The 12670-nt window shown below is 46.9% G+C and overlaps 1 protein-coding gene across 3 annotated transcripts in view; it reads left to right on the top strand.

Moving 5' to 3' along the window:
- Positions 1-12670, top strand: part of LOC122399180 (solute carrier family 12 member 4) — a 113513-nt gene that overhangs the window by 2383 nt on the left and 98460 nt on the right. For all 3 annotated transcript variants that reach the window (XM_043399651.1, XM_043399652.1, XM_043399654.1), the window contains exon 2: positions 12432-12494. In XM_043399651.1, the coding sequence (XP_043255586.1) occupies positions 12432-12494 (63 nt within the window). The remainder of the gene's footprint in view (positions 1-12431; positions 12495-12670) is intronic.

The raw sequence follows: 12670 nt of genomic DNA on the forward strand, positions 1-12670 counted from the left end.
ACGATATTGCGTGTCGAAAGTCGGTACGCGGATCAAGTTAAAGGTCGATCGATCCTCGGGAACCGTGCACGCCAGGAACCGTGACTTCCAATTTTACACGAGAAAGATAATCGATGAAGCTACGAGTTTTTAAAGCAATAATCGCCTGTCCAAACCGGCGTTAAAAGTTAGTTTACAATAGTAACGAGGGGCGATTTCGCAACCTCGAGTTCGATTTCTCGATCGTTTTCGAGAAGCTGAAGCGACTCGACGCGTCCAATAACCGCGAGTTTTGAATCGTGCGTTGCAACGTAACACAGTTTTATTCGAGAATGTCCCTTGTTATCGTTCCGACGCCTGATAAACGTCGTCGGCGTCCTCTTACCGATTCTCACACTCTTTCGTGTTGACTCAGCAACCACCTATCTGCGTCTTCCTTTTCGTTCGTCCAGCTGTCGTACGCCTGATTCCCGGCTAGACAAACTTACCCGCGAAATTATCGATAGCTCGACGAATTCGACTCCTCTGGTTCGTCGTTCCAACGCGATGGGCAACAGTCGAGAACCTTGGCGCCGTCACTTTCGTCTATTTTCGTACATCAGAGGCGTGGCAGCCTCGATTAGTCGATATCAGCGATTGCCCGACGATTTGCGGAAGAAATTCGGCGTTAGGCCCTTCTCCTGCTTGGAAAACGCGACGGATAGTCGATTTAGACATTCTCACGCGATAGTTTGCACCAGGGCGAAGCTTTAAGCCTAACTGATCCTACAGTTACCTGAAAACCGAATCATTAAGTTGTTCTCACACTTGAACAAATTGCACTTGCTACGTTTTTCTACGTTGAATCTTTAAGACCCTCTTCCACTTGCACAAAAGAATTTGTAGCGTTACGATTATTTGGAAATCGAGTCCTTAAGCCATTCTTTCACTTCAGTAATGGAACAAAGTCGTGATTGGAACGATTTAAGTTGTTCTCACACTTGAAAAAATTGCAGTTGCTACTTTTTTCTACGTTGAATCTTTAAGTTTTTCCACTCGATAAAATCTGCGTATCTATTTTTCTACCAACGTGACTATTCGATGGGACTTTCGAGGCGACGTAGAACGGTCGAGCCAGGTGCAGCGGTGTCTGTCGTCTCCTATACTTTTCTCGAGACTTTTTTCTCGGATCACGAAGCCGGGAGAACGGGTTTGCACGAGCCCAGGAGTCGTCGCCGGCGCGCTAAAATGGGAATCGTTTCTCGCCGAGTGTTTACCAGCCGATCGGAATTAGCCGCTTACTTCCATTCCCTCGCGAATGACGTAGACTCGTGGGTGGTTCTTTCGCCGGTGGTTTCGTTTGATCTACCCCCGGCGGATTTTCAGAAAATAGACACGAGAAACAATCAACGAACGGGTCCCGATCCGGAACCGCAACGTAGATACGGTTTAGGCGACATGCACGTCGAACGTTTACGGGCTGCAATTCGTAGCGAATCCGAAAATAAAGTCGTCGACGGAGGGCTGCAATTGTCAAGGTCGGCCACCTTGATTCTACCCAAACCGCGGCGATTCGATTATCGGATCAGCGCTTCTCAACCCGCCGGAAGAAGCCCGCGACGTAGGAGAATTACATAAATCGCGGTTCGGTTAACAGGAAGCTATTTCGATCGCTTTGCTAGAGGGTTATCAACGGCCTGCGGAAAGCTGCCGTTGCGTCATTCGGCGTCTCGCGACTGAATAGGAAGAACATGTACTTGGAATCGATGGAGAATTTATTTGAACAGCACAATTTACTTAGAAGAGGTTCAATTGGTACTGTACAGCGTCGCTCACAACAGGCGAGCCCGTACGCTCCGACCACTTTATCTCAATTTTTATCGGGGCCAATGAAATATCGGTCGTCAAAGAAGTCTTTTAGAACGTCCTCTTCAACACAGTTTATCGTAATCACAGTAATGTTTATCAGAGCTATCCGTGTTGTCCGAGGGTGGGGGGTTGACTGTACATTTTTGGGTGCCCAGGTGCCCAACCCCGAGTAATTTGGTCATTGACAGTAGGGTTGACGGGAACGATGAAGGTTCCTCTCGTCGCTATTTGCACCCCAAATCGAAGGGGCGCAGAGTCTCTTTGGTTCGCATGAGAACCGCTCACCACCCACCCCCGGTTGCTCGAAGGCCGAAGTTCGTCGACGAGAAACCCAACGGTTTAGGGCGGGGTGAAAAGGGGTTGCTGCGTCCCTGCTACTACAAAAGCCGCGGTAGCCGAGAGGTCGATAATCATGCAACCCCACCCTACGCGTTGTATTTCGCCGCGCAGTGTCTGCGATCGTGCACGTGGCGGACTTGTGCGTCGTGTACCCCCTACCCCCTGGACAACCGAGACCCCCCTCGTCTGTCGACGAACGTCACGGTTAAGTGGCGTGGAAAACCCAACGCGGTGACGTGCGAACGCAACCATCCTAACGAGGTTGTTAATTTCGAAGATCGGTCCTTATTAAATCCTCGATCGTCGAATCGTCAAATTTCCAAGTAAACATTTGCATTCACGGAGAGAAAACGAAAAGAAATTCGATCGATGTTTAGATTCCGATTGTTTCGAATTATTGGGGTCAATTTCTATAAAGTCGAGTTATGGATGCCAAGTGGCTGCGCAGCTACTACTTAACTTCTGTTTATTTTTCCAATTATTGAGAATTTATGGAGAAAAAAGGAACCTCGACTTTTGGACTCGCGATCTAGATGTTCGTTTATCGTACGAGCGTCTTCGATCAGAAACGATCTAGATGTAGACCTTGCATCTTGTGGACTTTCGTGGCCCAGTCCGACTGCCATACCGACCTGAAATTCGCAGGTGATTGAATACCTACAAAATAGTATTAAACAACGTTTCAAAATAAAAAATGAATTTTTAAGAAAAATCGACAGGGGGTAGGTGCCTAAATTCTTCGGCGAAAAAAAAATTTCAAATCTTTCTGAAAAAATTATTTTCGGTTTTTGGAGTCAATTACGATCATTTTTGGTGAATAGACATACCCCCGAAATCCTACGCGTTTTTGAGAAAAAAATTCGAATAGATAGACAAATTTTTCGACAAAATTAAAAAATTTCAAATCGTTCTAAAAAAATTATTTTTAGTTGTTGGGCGCAATTACAATCATTTTTGGTGAATACACATACCCTCGAATACCCACTTTGGAGAAAAAAATTCTTTAATTTTTATATAATTTTTTTGTTTTTAAACGGCGTATTATTATTAAACTGTCGTGCATATGTGCGTATAATTTTAATTACACAGCCCCAACCGGAATGAAATGAAACAGTGTTTGGGAAGCCAAGCGTTTCTTTTTCTCGTTTAGAGTAGGCAAGTTATTCGGGTGGTGTGTTCCAAATGCCTCACCCGGTATTGTACCCTTCGTCGGGGTGTCGTTCGAGGGACGTGGCGCCCTCCGACGTGGTGAAACTGGAGCGTGCAGCTTTAGGCAGGGTAGAAACCCTTTCTTAGCAGCGTTCAGTCCGTCTAAAAACATTCTTGCAATTAGCAACATAAAAAGAAATTCTTTTCTACACCTCGTACCCCGCCATTTTTAATTCTCGGCGTGAAAAAACGTTGGCTGAAAACCCTACGTCTTTCATTGGTCAGCATTTTACCTAAAAAGGGGGTGAAATGCAATATTTAAACAATTAACGTAGCGTTGAATGCTTGTGATTTTCATCTCCCTGCTGCAATTGTATCACGTTTGTTTCCAAAGAAAATTGAATTCAAGATTTATTTATTGATAAATAGGGGTGACAAGCGCAGTGTTACTTTTTTTTATGACCTGTAAATAATCGTCTAGGGTCTATAAGAGGTAAAAAGGAGTCTTATCGTCCAAGGTGATCGCGACATGAAATTGATTCAGGTTTCCAAGTACGTTAACCTTGCACCTTAGTCGACGTAGCATGCGATCGAGCGTGTAATTACGATTCGAAAACACTCCGGCGAACGATTGACTGTATACCTTGCCCCCGAGGGACTATCGCGAGCTGCTTTTGAACGACGGACCGCTGGTAATTAATTCGAACTCTGTTCCCGCGCCAGTGGAACGGGATTAGAAAGCATCGCGAAGGGACTTTGGCTGCCTTCGAGTTCACCGTTTAATCCATGACTGGTATACTCGTTGGTCTCCATGCCAGCCACTTTGTTTCTATCCCCTCGCGGCACCCTCCGGTGTAATGAGCTTCCACCGATGCAACAACGCTTTCATTATTTCGTTCTCTTCTCCGTGAACGCTTAGAATTCGATCAGACGCGGTCCAAAATCCCCGCGACCCTTTCCTCGACTTCGTAGAACTTGACTGACTACTTTGCTTCTTGTCTTCTTAAAGCATTTGTTGAAAGTTACTTACATAAAAATTAAGTTTCTCAAAAGCGACAGAGCAGACACGAGATAGAATTCTTTGACAGTCGAACCATTCGTGTAGTGTTCGAATCACAGAAGTTGAGCTCTGGAAGGAATCTCGGATGGTACTGGGTCAAACGTTTAATCATCAAAATTATTATTATAGTTTGAATTATAATGATAGACCATACGTCGCTTCGACTGTCGATTGCAGAAAGGCGACAATAGCGAGGAGATTCCTTTTGTCTCTACTTGAAATTTCGCGTCTAGAATTTCAGGCATTGTTTAACGAAAGGTGTTGTCAGGTGTCGCGGCTGCTCCGAGTATGCATAATAAGCGCAATGTAACGAAATACTAGTTTCATTATTTCGTTCTGTTCTCCATTATCGTTTAAATTTCTTGGTAAAAGGTGTAGCGACAGATGACAGCGACTATCGATCTTTTAAAGGCATTCGTAAGACTCCAACGATCGTATTGTTCGCTCTCGGAATGAAATTTCAAGGAAAATAATAGTAAGCAAAGATTGTTTCATACAATGACTTTTAGCCTGAGAATCATTTTTCCAGGCCCGAGGTTATACATGGTTCACGTGTCACTCGGCCCATATGTATGTCACAACACCTGTCGATCGCAGAAAGACGACAATAGCACAAAGATTCCTTTTGTTTGGATTAGAAGTTCTTCACCGTTTGTAGGAAAGGTCTCGCCAGGTGTTAAGCTTATAACAAGCTCGCAGAAATAGAAGAATAGTACCATCGAGCTGCTCTGTACTCTATGGTCGTTTAGATGGCAGTGACAGTCTCTAGATGTAGTGATCGAATCTCAGGAAAAAAGCTCTGGAAGATTTCTTCTGTTTCGAGTAAAAGTTCCTCATTGTTGGCAAGAAAAGTCACGAGGCAATTAGGGAATTCGCAATACCACGAATATCTAGCAATCTTCAGATGTAGAGATCGAATCTCGGGAAAAAAGCTCTGGAAGAAATTGCAGATAGCACGGCAAGCTGTTTTGCTCGATTTTTCCAGAGTAAGGATCAATTAGGAGGAAAGTTTACTTAATAAAATAGCCGTTAACCCGGGAACCGATCTTCCGTGCTCCGAGCTATGCATAAACCAGACCATATGCGTCACTCGTAGCATATGTGTGCCGCCAACACCTGTCGATTGCAGAAAGACGACAATAGCAGGAAGATTCCTTTTGTTTCGAGTTTCTCGTCTAGAGTTTCTCGCGACTGTTTGTGGAAAGGTCTCGCCCGGGCGTGTTGCAGGTGTTCCCTGGAGGTGGAGCGGAGACAGAGCCCCGGGGCGTTGGTCTCGCGCGCGATTAACAGCGCTCCACGGCGTGGATGAAAGAGGGTTTGTAGCGCCTGGCCGTACTAACAAGAAAGCTCTCGGAACGGGGACGGTTTTAACAGACCTTTCGCTTTCGGATCGCGGACGGGCATTGTGTATCCGGGAGCGTCGCGCGTTCACGGCGGAATGCATTATGCATACACGTCTTCGCGGCGACGTATGACGCCGGGCGTCTGTCGCGTATTACGGGGACGCAGCCAGACGTTTCGCCGGTATGGCAAGCTGCCAGAACAGCGCACGGGGGGGCCTCTCTGTGTTTATCAACAGAGAAAATTATGCTAACGCGCCCGACGACCGTGCGAACCCGGGGCTGCTTTTCGCCAAGATCACTTCCAGGAAGCTTCCTCCTTCTCTTCGTTCCACTTTTAAAAAAAGATTTCCACGTTTCGGGAGACGAATTTTGGAGCAAAATTGGAGCAATCGGGGAGCAGAGCGTTCCGTCCCGCGACGCTCTGAAGCTACCAAGCTCGCGATCTTGATCCAGAGACGACGAACACGAACTCCCTCCACCGAGCACGCCAACCGGGGTTATCGAACTCGGAATAACTAGCCCTCTCGTCGTTATTCGAGTCATAAAGGAACTGGGAGATCGGCCAGACTCCGCTCGACGGAAAGAAATATTCCTCCCGGGCACGAAACTCGGGATAAATCGGGGCCACGGGTGCAAAGATTTTTATTTACGGAAGATGGCGTGAAAATTGTTGAGGCACGGAACGGAGCCAGACGCTGCGCTTTTCGCGCGTGTTCGTTTATTTGGTCGGTCGGAGATTATTTCTGGATGCTCGCCCGGAAGTTCGACACTCGGGCGTCTCCTTTGTCCGGATACGTTTCGAAAAGCGTTAAGTCGCGATCGTGCGCGAGTGTCTCTCGCGTGCACGGTATCTAGGTCGTCGTTGGTAAAATTGTTGCTAGAAACTACGCTGGAATTCGCCTCGATGCCACCTTTGTCCGGGGATCCGCGAAATATTCGACTTCGTGGCTCTTCCGCCAGCTCTTTTCACTAAAAAAGAAAGCAATAAGTTAAATTAACAACATTGTAGATCACGTGAATCGGCAACCTTGATTCCCAATATCTGCGGAACCGGAACACTTGACACCAATCTCTTTTTCTCTCTCTCCGACTCTCATCCCCCTTTTCCACTCGTTTCGCCCTCTACAACCCTTCTTTCCCGCGTCTCGTCCCTCCCCTCTCGCCCCATTTCTGTCGCGCTCCTATTTTCCGTTTCCCGCGATCGCTCGTTTTCGTAAAACATTATTATCCGTCGTTTGTTCTCAAATTCCACGTATCTGTTAAATCGTTTTCAACATTCGTGACTTAATTGCGCCACTTTCCTCCTTCGAGGAACGTTTCTGGCTGCCTTGGAGACGATAATTAACGTTTCTAATTCGTTTTAAACGACAAATATACCCATGGTCATCGATGTGGAATGCTGGATCGACGGTTCTTTTTATTTTCGACGCGATATTTTGCTCGACAGGGTGTTCTAGGAGGTCCCAAGTCCAGCGACAGCTGGCTCGAGAGCCCCTGGGTATCGGTATCTCTCGCCTGGATATATTTTTAAGTTTATCGGTCCGACGATTGACGAGGACCGGAAGAGGACACAAAAGCGACCGGTCTGCGGCGCACGCCGGTTGGCGTAATTCAGATATTAATACGCGACACAGCCTCTTCTCTCCTCGGGAATTCGTGACGTATCCCGGGGAGTAAATGTCAATTGACACGCGGGGTCCACGGTGGAACGATCTTTCCCACAGCCGTACGCCTCGCGGAACGACGCGCCTAACGTCGAGACACTTTTGCCGTCTACCATTCGTCGATCCGTCTCGCTCCTCGGAATTTCTCGAAACAGCCGAATTAACTGGAACCATCCGTCCACCCTCCAAATTTAAATTAGCTTCTGCCAGGACGACAGATGTTCTCGTTAATTTTATCTCCGTTCGATGCCGTTGCTATTAATACGAACGTATTCTTCGTCCACGAAATAACGAGGAACACGCTGTTCATAGTTGTCGCGATTCTTGGGCGTTTTCTCTCCAGGAGGCCCCGACAAAGAGCCTGATGACCGATCGGTCGAGCAGGGAAGGTCGCAAACTCTGGAAACGCAGTGTCCATTGACTCCTGACTTTTCAATTAATCGTTTTGCTCTTGACCACCCGCGTAATCGAGGATGGCGGCGTCCTTTGAAGACTCGTTCCACCGATCGATTCGTTTCCAGCTGCCGAACGAACCGTGGGAAACAACGCGAACCGTTTTCGCGGAAAGCGTTCATCGAAAATGGCGACGCTGGAAACTTATCGTTAGCCGGGTGAATAGAAATCTTCGAGCATTGTCCCACTATGGCCACGTGGAGCCTAAAAAGCCCTGTCAAAACGTATTATTGCGTTTCGAGAAGAATTTCAGTTCTTTTCAAGATGGTGTCGGTGTTGGAGAAGCGTATCCAAGATGGAGGTTAATTTGGGTAGTAAAATATTATATGACAGGGTTGGTAGGGTTGGTAGGAAGATTTTAACACCTTCCTGTAGATGTTAACACTGCTTTGTAACAGAGATTATGAGAATCATGACAACTCTTGTGGCATACCGATAGGAACTAAAACTCAATCACGATCGACGGACTCGTTAAAGTACGGGAAGGGGTTAATAGAGAACAAAAGAATTGCAATGACCAGTTATGCCTGGCCATTAATTTGAAAAGCTCTGGTACGGAAAATGTAACGTGTCAACAAGTGGAAGATTAATTTTCTCTCCGTAACCCGACCTTGGGAATCCCCGTAGATTGAATCCTACGGTATCCGCGGTTTTAATTATTCCAATTTCCGTGACGTTGATATTTCTGGAGGCCGTCGACGATCGTCGGCCTTCAACAATTGGCACGCGCGACCGACCGGAGGATTTTCCAGTCGTCGTTCGAGATTTGTTTACCGAGAATTTTCCCGTCCCGAATAGCGCCGCGAGACGCAGAACAGGACAATCCGCGGACGACGTTTAAGTATACGGAGGATGACGACGCGTACGCAACACCCAAGCGCTAACAATTATTTTATTATTGGCCCAATTACGGCGTTATTGTTTTCACACACGCGCGGCGTATCACTTAAAGCGGTTCAAGGCGGCTTCTGGCGATCGCCAGGGTGATTCAACCGGCTGGATTTTTGCGTTGTTCGCTTCGGTCGTTCATCGAGCCGCGCTCCGTTCTCGCGACGCAAACTTCCGACGTGAAAATAGATCGTCGTCCCACCGGCGGATGGAATTTCTTGCGAAACAAATAAAGGTCGCCGCGAAACGGTTCCAAAAACACGGTTCAGGGAACATAAAACTGCCTACGCTTCTATTTTACGATATTTTTTAAATAGAAAATTAAAGAAGACTCGATCGAAGCTCACGCGAGTTAATAAAGACACGTGTATCGTCCTTTTCTTGGAAGGGAGACCTCAAAGAATATCAAAAAGCGGAATTTCGAAAGCTTTTCATCTTCTCCCCTCCCTCCTCGAGTTTATCGAGATATTCCGTGCATTATACGCGAAGTAAACTTCGGGGTTTCGAGAAAGGGGAGAGGGTAGGTTCTAAGTTTCGTGTAGCTACGATATTGCTTCTGTATCCGAAAGCAATTTCGACTTTAGCCCCGGGAGTACTTCCAGTTCCACTTCCGGCACGTCGGGCCCGAAACAGAGCGACGCGCGACATTATGCACAAAATACCTCGACTCAGCTTCGATAAAAACCAAGAATTTAATTACGACGAGTAACAGATCGTCGGTAATCCGATATATCCGGATCGCGGGACTTCGAACGACCAACAAGTCAGAGAAATTCATCTTCGTGAGTGCACGTAAAGATACGAACTCGGGGGGAGGAAAGAAAGAAGAGAAAAAGAAAAAAATAGAACCACGACCCACATTTTCTGTGTTTTAAATATCCGCAGGGGGCGGCGCCGCGCGTTTACGCCGCGGTTTCAATATTCATCAGAACTCGCCCAAGTTTCACTTACCTTGCAACCGCGTATATACTCCGGGATCCCGAATCGTTTCCCTCTTCGGTACCCCCCCGGAGATTTCGTCTGTTCCGTGACACCTGAAACTCCGAGCTGCTCGGCCCAATTTGATTGCCGCCCCAGCTGCTACGCCGTCACCTTGGTTCCGGAACTTGCGAACCTATTCCCCCCTTCTAGCGAACAACTAGACGCCATTCTCTCCGCGTAACACTGAAACGTTTCTGCTTTTTATCTTGGTCAATTTCGAGAAACGATCGTGTGCAAGATACGTTTATAGTTTCGTACGTAAACAGTAGTGTCCACCATTTTGTTTATCGTGGTCAATGATTACAGATTAGAGGAGGATGAGAATCACAAAAAGAGTGTCTTCTTTTGTCTATCGTGGCGAAGATTGTAGCTAGAATCAGTACTACCTAGAATTATCGATTATACGAGCACACAAATCAAGGAGATCGTCCTTCTCGAAAGAAGCGGGAATAGAAATGGAAGGTGTCGACGGTGGCAGTTTCACTTCGAAGATTAGAAGGTGCACGTAACGCTGGCCAGAGGATGGACCCCGGTCGTTCCCCATTAGCATGTGTGAAAGCAATCACGACGACGCGGTGACGAGGTCGTCCGCCCTTTTGATTTTCAAAATTATAGGACTCGTTTCGTCAATGGCGGCCCCGTTAACGCTCGTCTCGAATCCACCGGCGCTGAAACGTGATCCAGAGGCTACGGAAATCGGACCAAACCCGGTTTCCGTTTGCCCCTCGACGTCTCGAGAAGATAAAGTGGCATTGAACGTGACGAGGCATCGCGTAGCGTGAGGAGAGACCCGCTATCGCAACCGGGGATTCAAGTTTATTGCAAGAACCTTCGAACGCCCGCTAATACCACCGGAAAATGCAATACTTTTAAGCCACGAATCTCTGATTCGAGCAACCGAATAGTCCTGAGTATCCTTATTTATCTGGTACGAGAGATCGAGACAATAATCGCCACCCACCTCGCTTTCAAGCAAACCGGGGAACCTTGTTTTGTCGCTTGAAAGTGGAGGGGAAAAATACTAATAAATATTGGCAAAATTGTTAGGTCTAAAACGTTGTTCAATCGGAAAAAGAACAAAAGTTACTTTTTTCTCTTTGGATCCACCCGTGGCCGATGGTTAGTATTCTCTTTTTCAATTTTCCAAGTATCGCCAGTTAATTGTTGGCGTTTGTTTTGCACCGTTGTTACTCTGTTGTTGCTTTTATCGCGAGCGGTTTCCATTATATTATATTTACGGTCACGCGGGCGAAGAAGCTTCTAATATCGCGGAGTGCTCTCGTCCGAGATAATGTTTTCCCACTCGATATTCGCTAACCGAGACGGCAGTCATAGTAAATTTTCAGCGATCCTGTCGGCGAGAGTTTCCCTTCGGGAATTCGTCTAGCGTTCTCACAGCCCGCGAAACTATTTCGCGGAAATTTTCACCGAGACCGCGTTGGATTTCATTTCCCGTTCGAAGTCTAATGGGGACTGTACGTTTTCCCCCATCTTTATCCCCGAAACGCCAGAGCGCGGTTTCTTCCAATTTACGGTGGTAATAAGAATACAACAACTCCAAAAATAGTTTTATAGAAAACATTTAGTTCCTTCTGCTTAGTTGAAAATAAATCTTGGTTTGGAGCGTAGTAACGATCCGTTTGGACCGAAATTGAAGCGTTCCGGGTTCTTAATCAACCGGGCTTTAAAGCGAACTTGGTATCCCCCATAAAAGAACGCGAAGTGGATCGAAGGATTTCCCGATCGGAGGTGTAACCACGGTTAAAATCGCTGGCAGAACGTTGGTACGTGCAGGTTCGGGGAACGTATCACGGCCACGAGTGCCTGCACACGTTACGCGTTGCATAATATATTTTCAGGAGGGTCGTTTAAGGTGGGTCGGGGGTGCGAGTCCCCCGTCGACAGGGTTTCATCGACCAATCGGTGCGGGGGTGGAGCTTAAGCTACACGACGGCGTCAGCACCTCTTCTCTTTCGCGAAGGCCTTCCTCTGTCTCACCTACATTCGCGCCTCTTGTCTCTAACCCTTTTCCCTGCTCTATATACGGTTCAGAGGCTTTTCCAAGGCCCTCCTCGATGCCACTGCCGCTGCCGATCAAAATCAGCGATACGTGCCTTCGACCGACGCCCTTTCAACAATTTTTCTTTGCTCGGGCTTAAATACTAGCCTCCATTTACAACCAAATTACCAACTCCCCTACTATCTTCTGGATAAAACGAATTTAAACTGCAATTCACAAACAGATACACCCGATCAGACTTGGAATCGGGTTAATAAAAAATATATTTCACGGAGTTTTATCCCTTCAGAGGATATCATAGAAAAGTTGTTATCAAACTATAGCGATATCGACGACGTAGTGCTCGAGTCGCACGCAGATTAGGATGGAAATATTGCTATGGTTTAATATCGCCTGAGAGTGATAGGCTTCCAAGTATTCTTGGAGCTGCTTAACGATGATGGGTGTATTTGTAGACCCCGAGGTATGCTGAACTATAACTCTAGCGTGTACAGTTAACCCGAAATCCAACTCTATCTCTCGAAACTCCATAACTCCGACGGAGACAGAGACATCAGCCTCGCCACCACGCGTGTCTCCCAAAATCTCCGCGAGGATCCCAAGAATCCGCTCTGTCGCCTGTCGCAGACACTTGTCATTCACACTGCGGCACCCGCGCCGCTCCCAACCGCAGTATGGATTTAATTTGTTTCGTATTTTGCTTTCAGATTCGCCGGTGAACGGGACCCAACTGGAGCACCAGCATCTGGTTCCGAAATCCACCAGCGAATGTGAGTAAACGTCTTCAAACAATTCTTTGCAACATTTCGATACCTTCGAACATCGTCAAACACGATTCACCATTTCCTAGCACTGTATTTATCGGTATTAATGTACCATTTTGCATGTTCAAACATAGTCAAACGCTTTCATCATTCTCTAGCACCGTGTACGCAGGAAAAGTGTG

This window comes from Colletes gigas, unplaced genomic scaffold (assembly GCF_013123115.1).
Source record: "Colletes gigas isolate AHSC1104 unplaced genomic scaffold, ASM1312311v1 Colletes_gigas_Sc00012, whole genome shotgun sequence".
Lineage (NCBI taxonomy): Eukaryota > Metazoa > Arthropoda > Insecta > Hymenoptera > Colletidae > Colletes > Colletes gigas.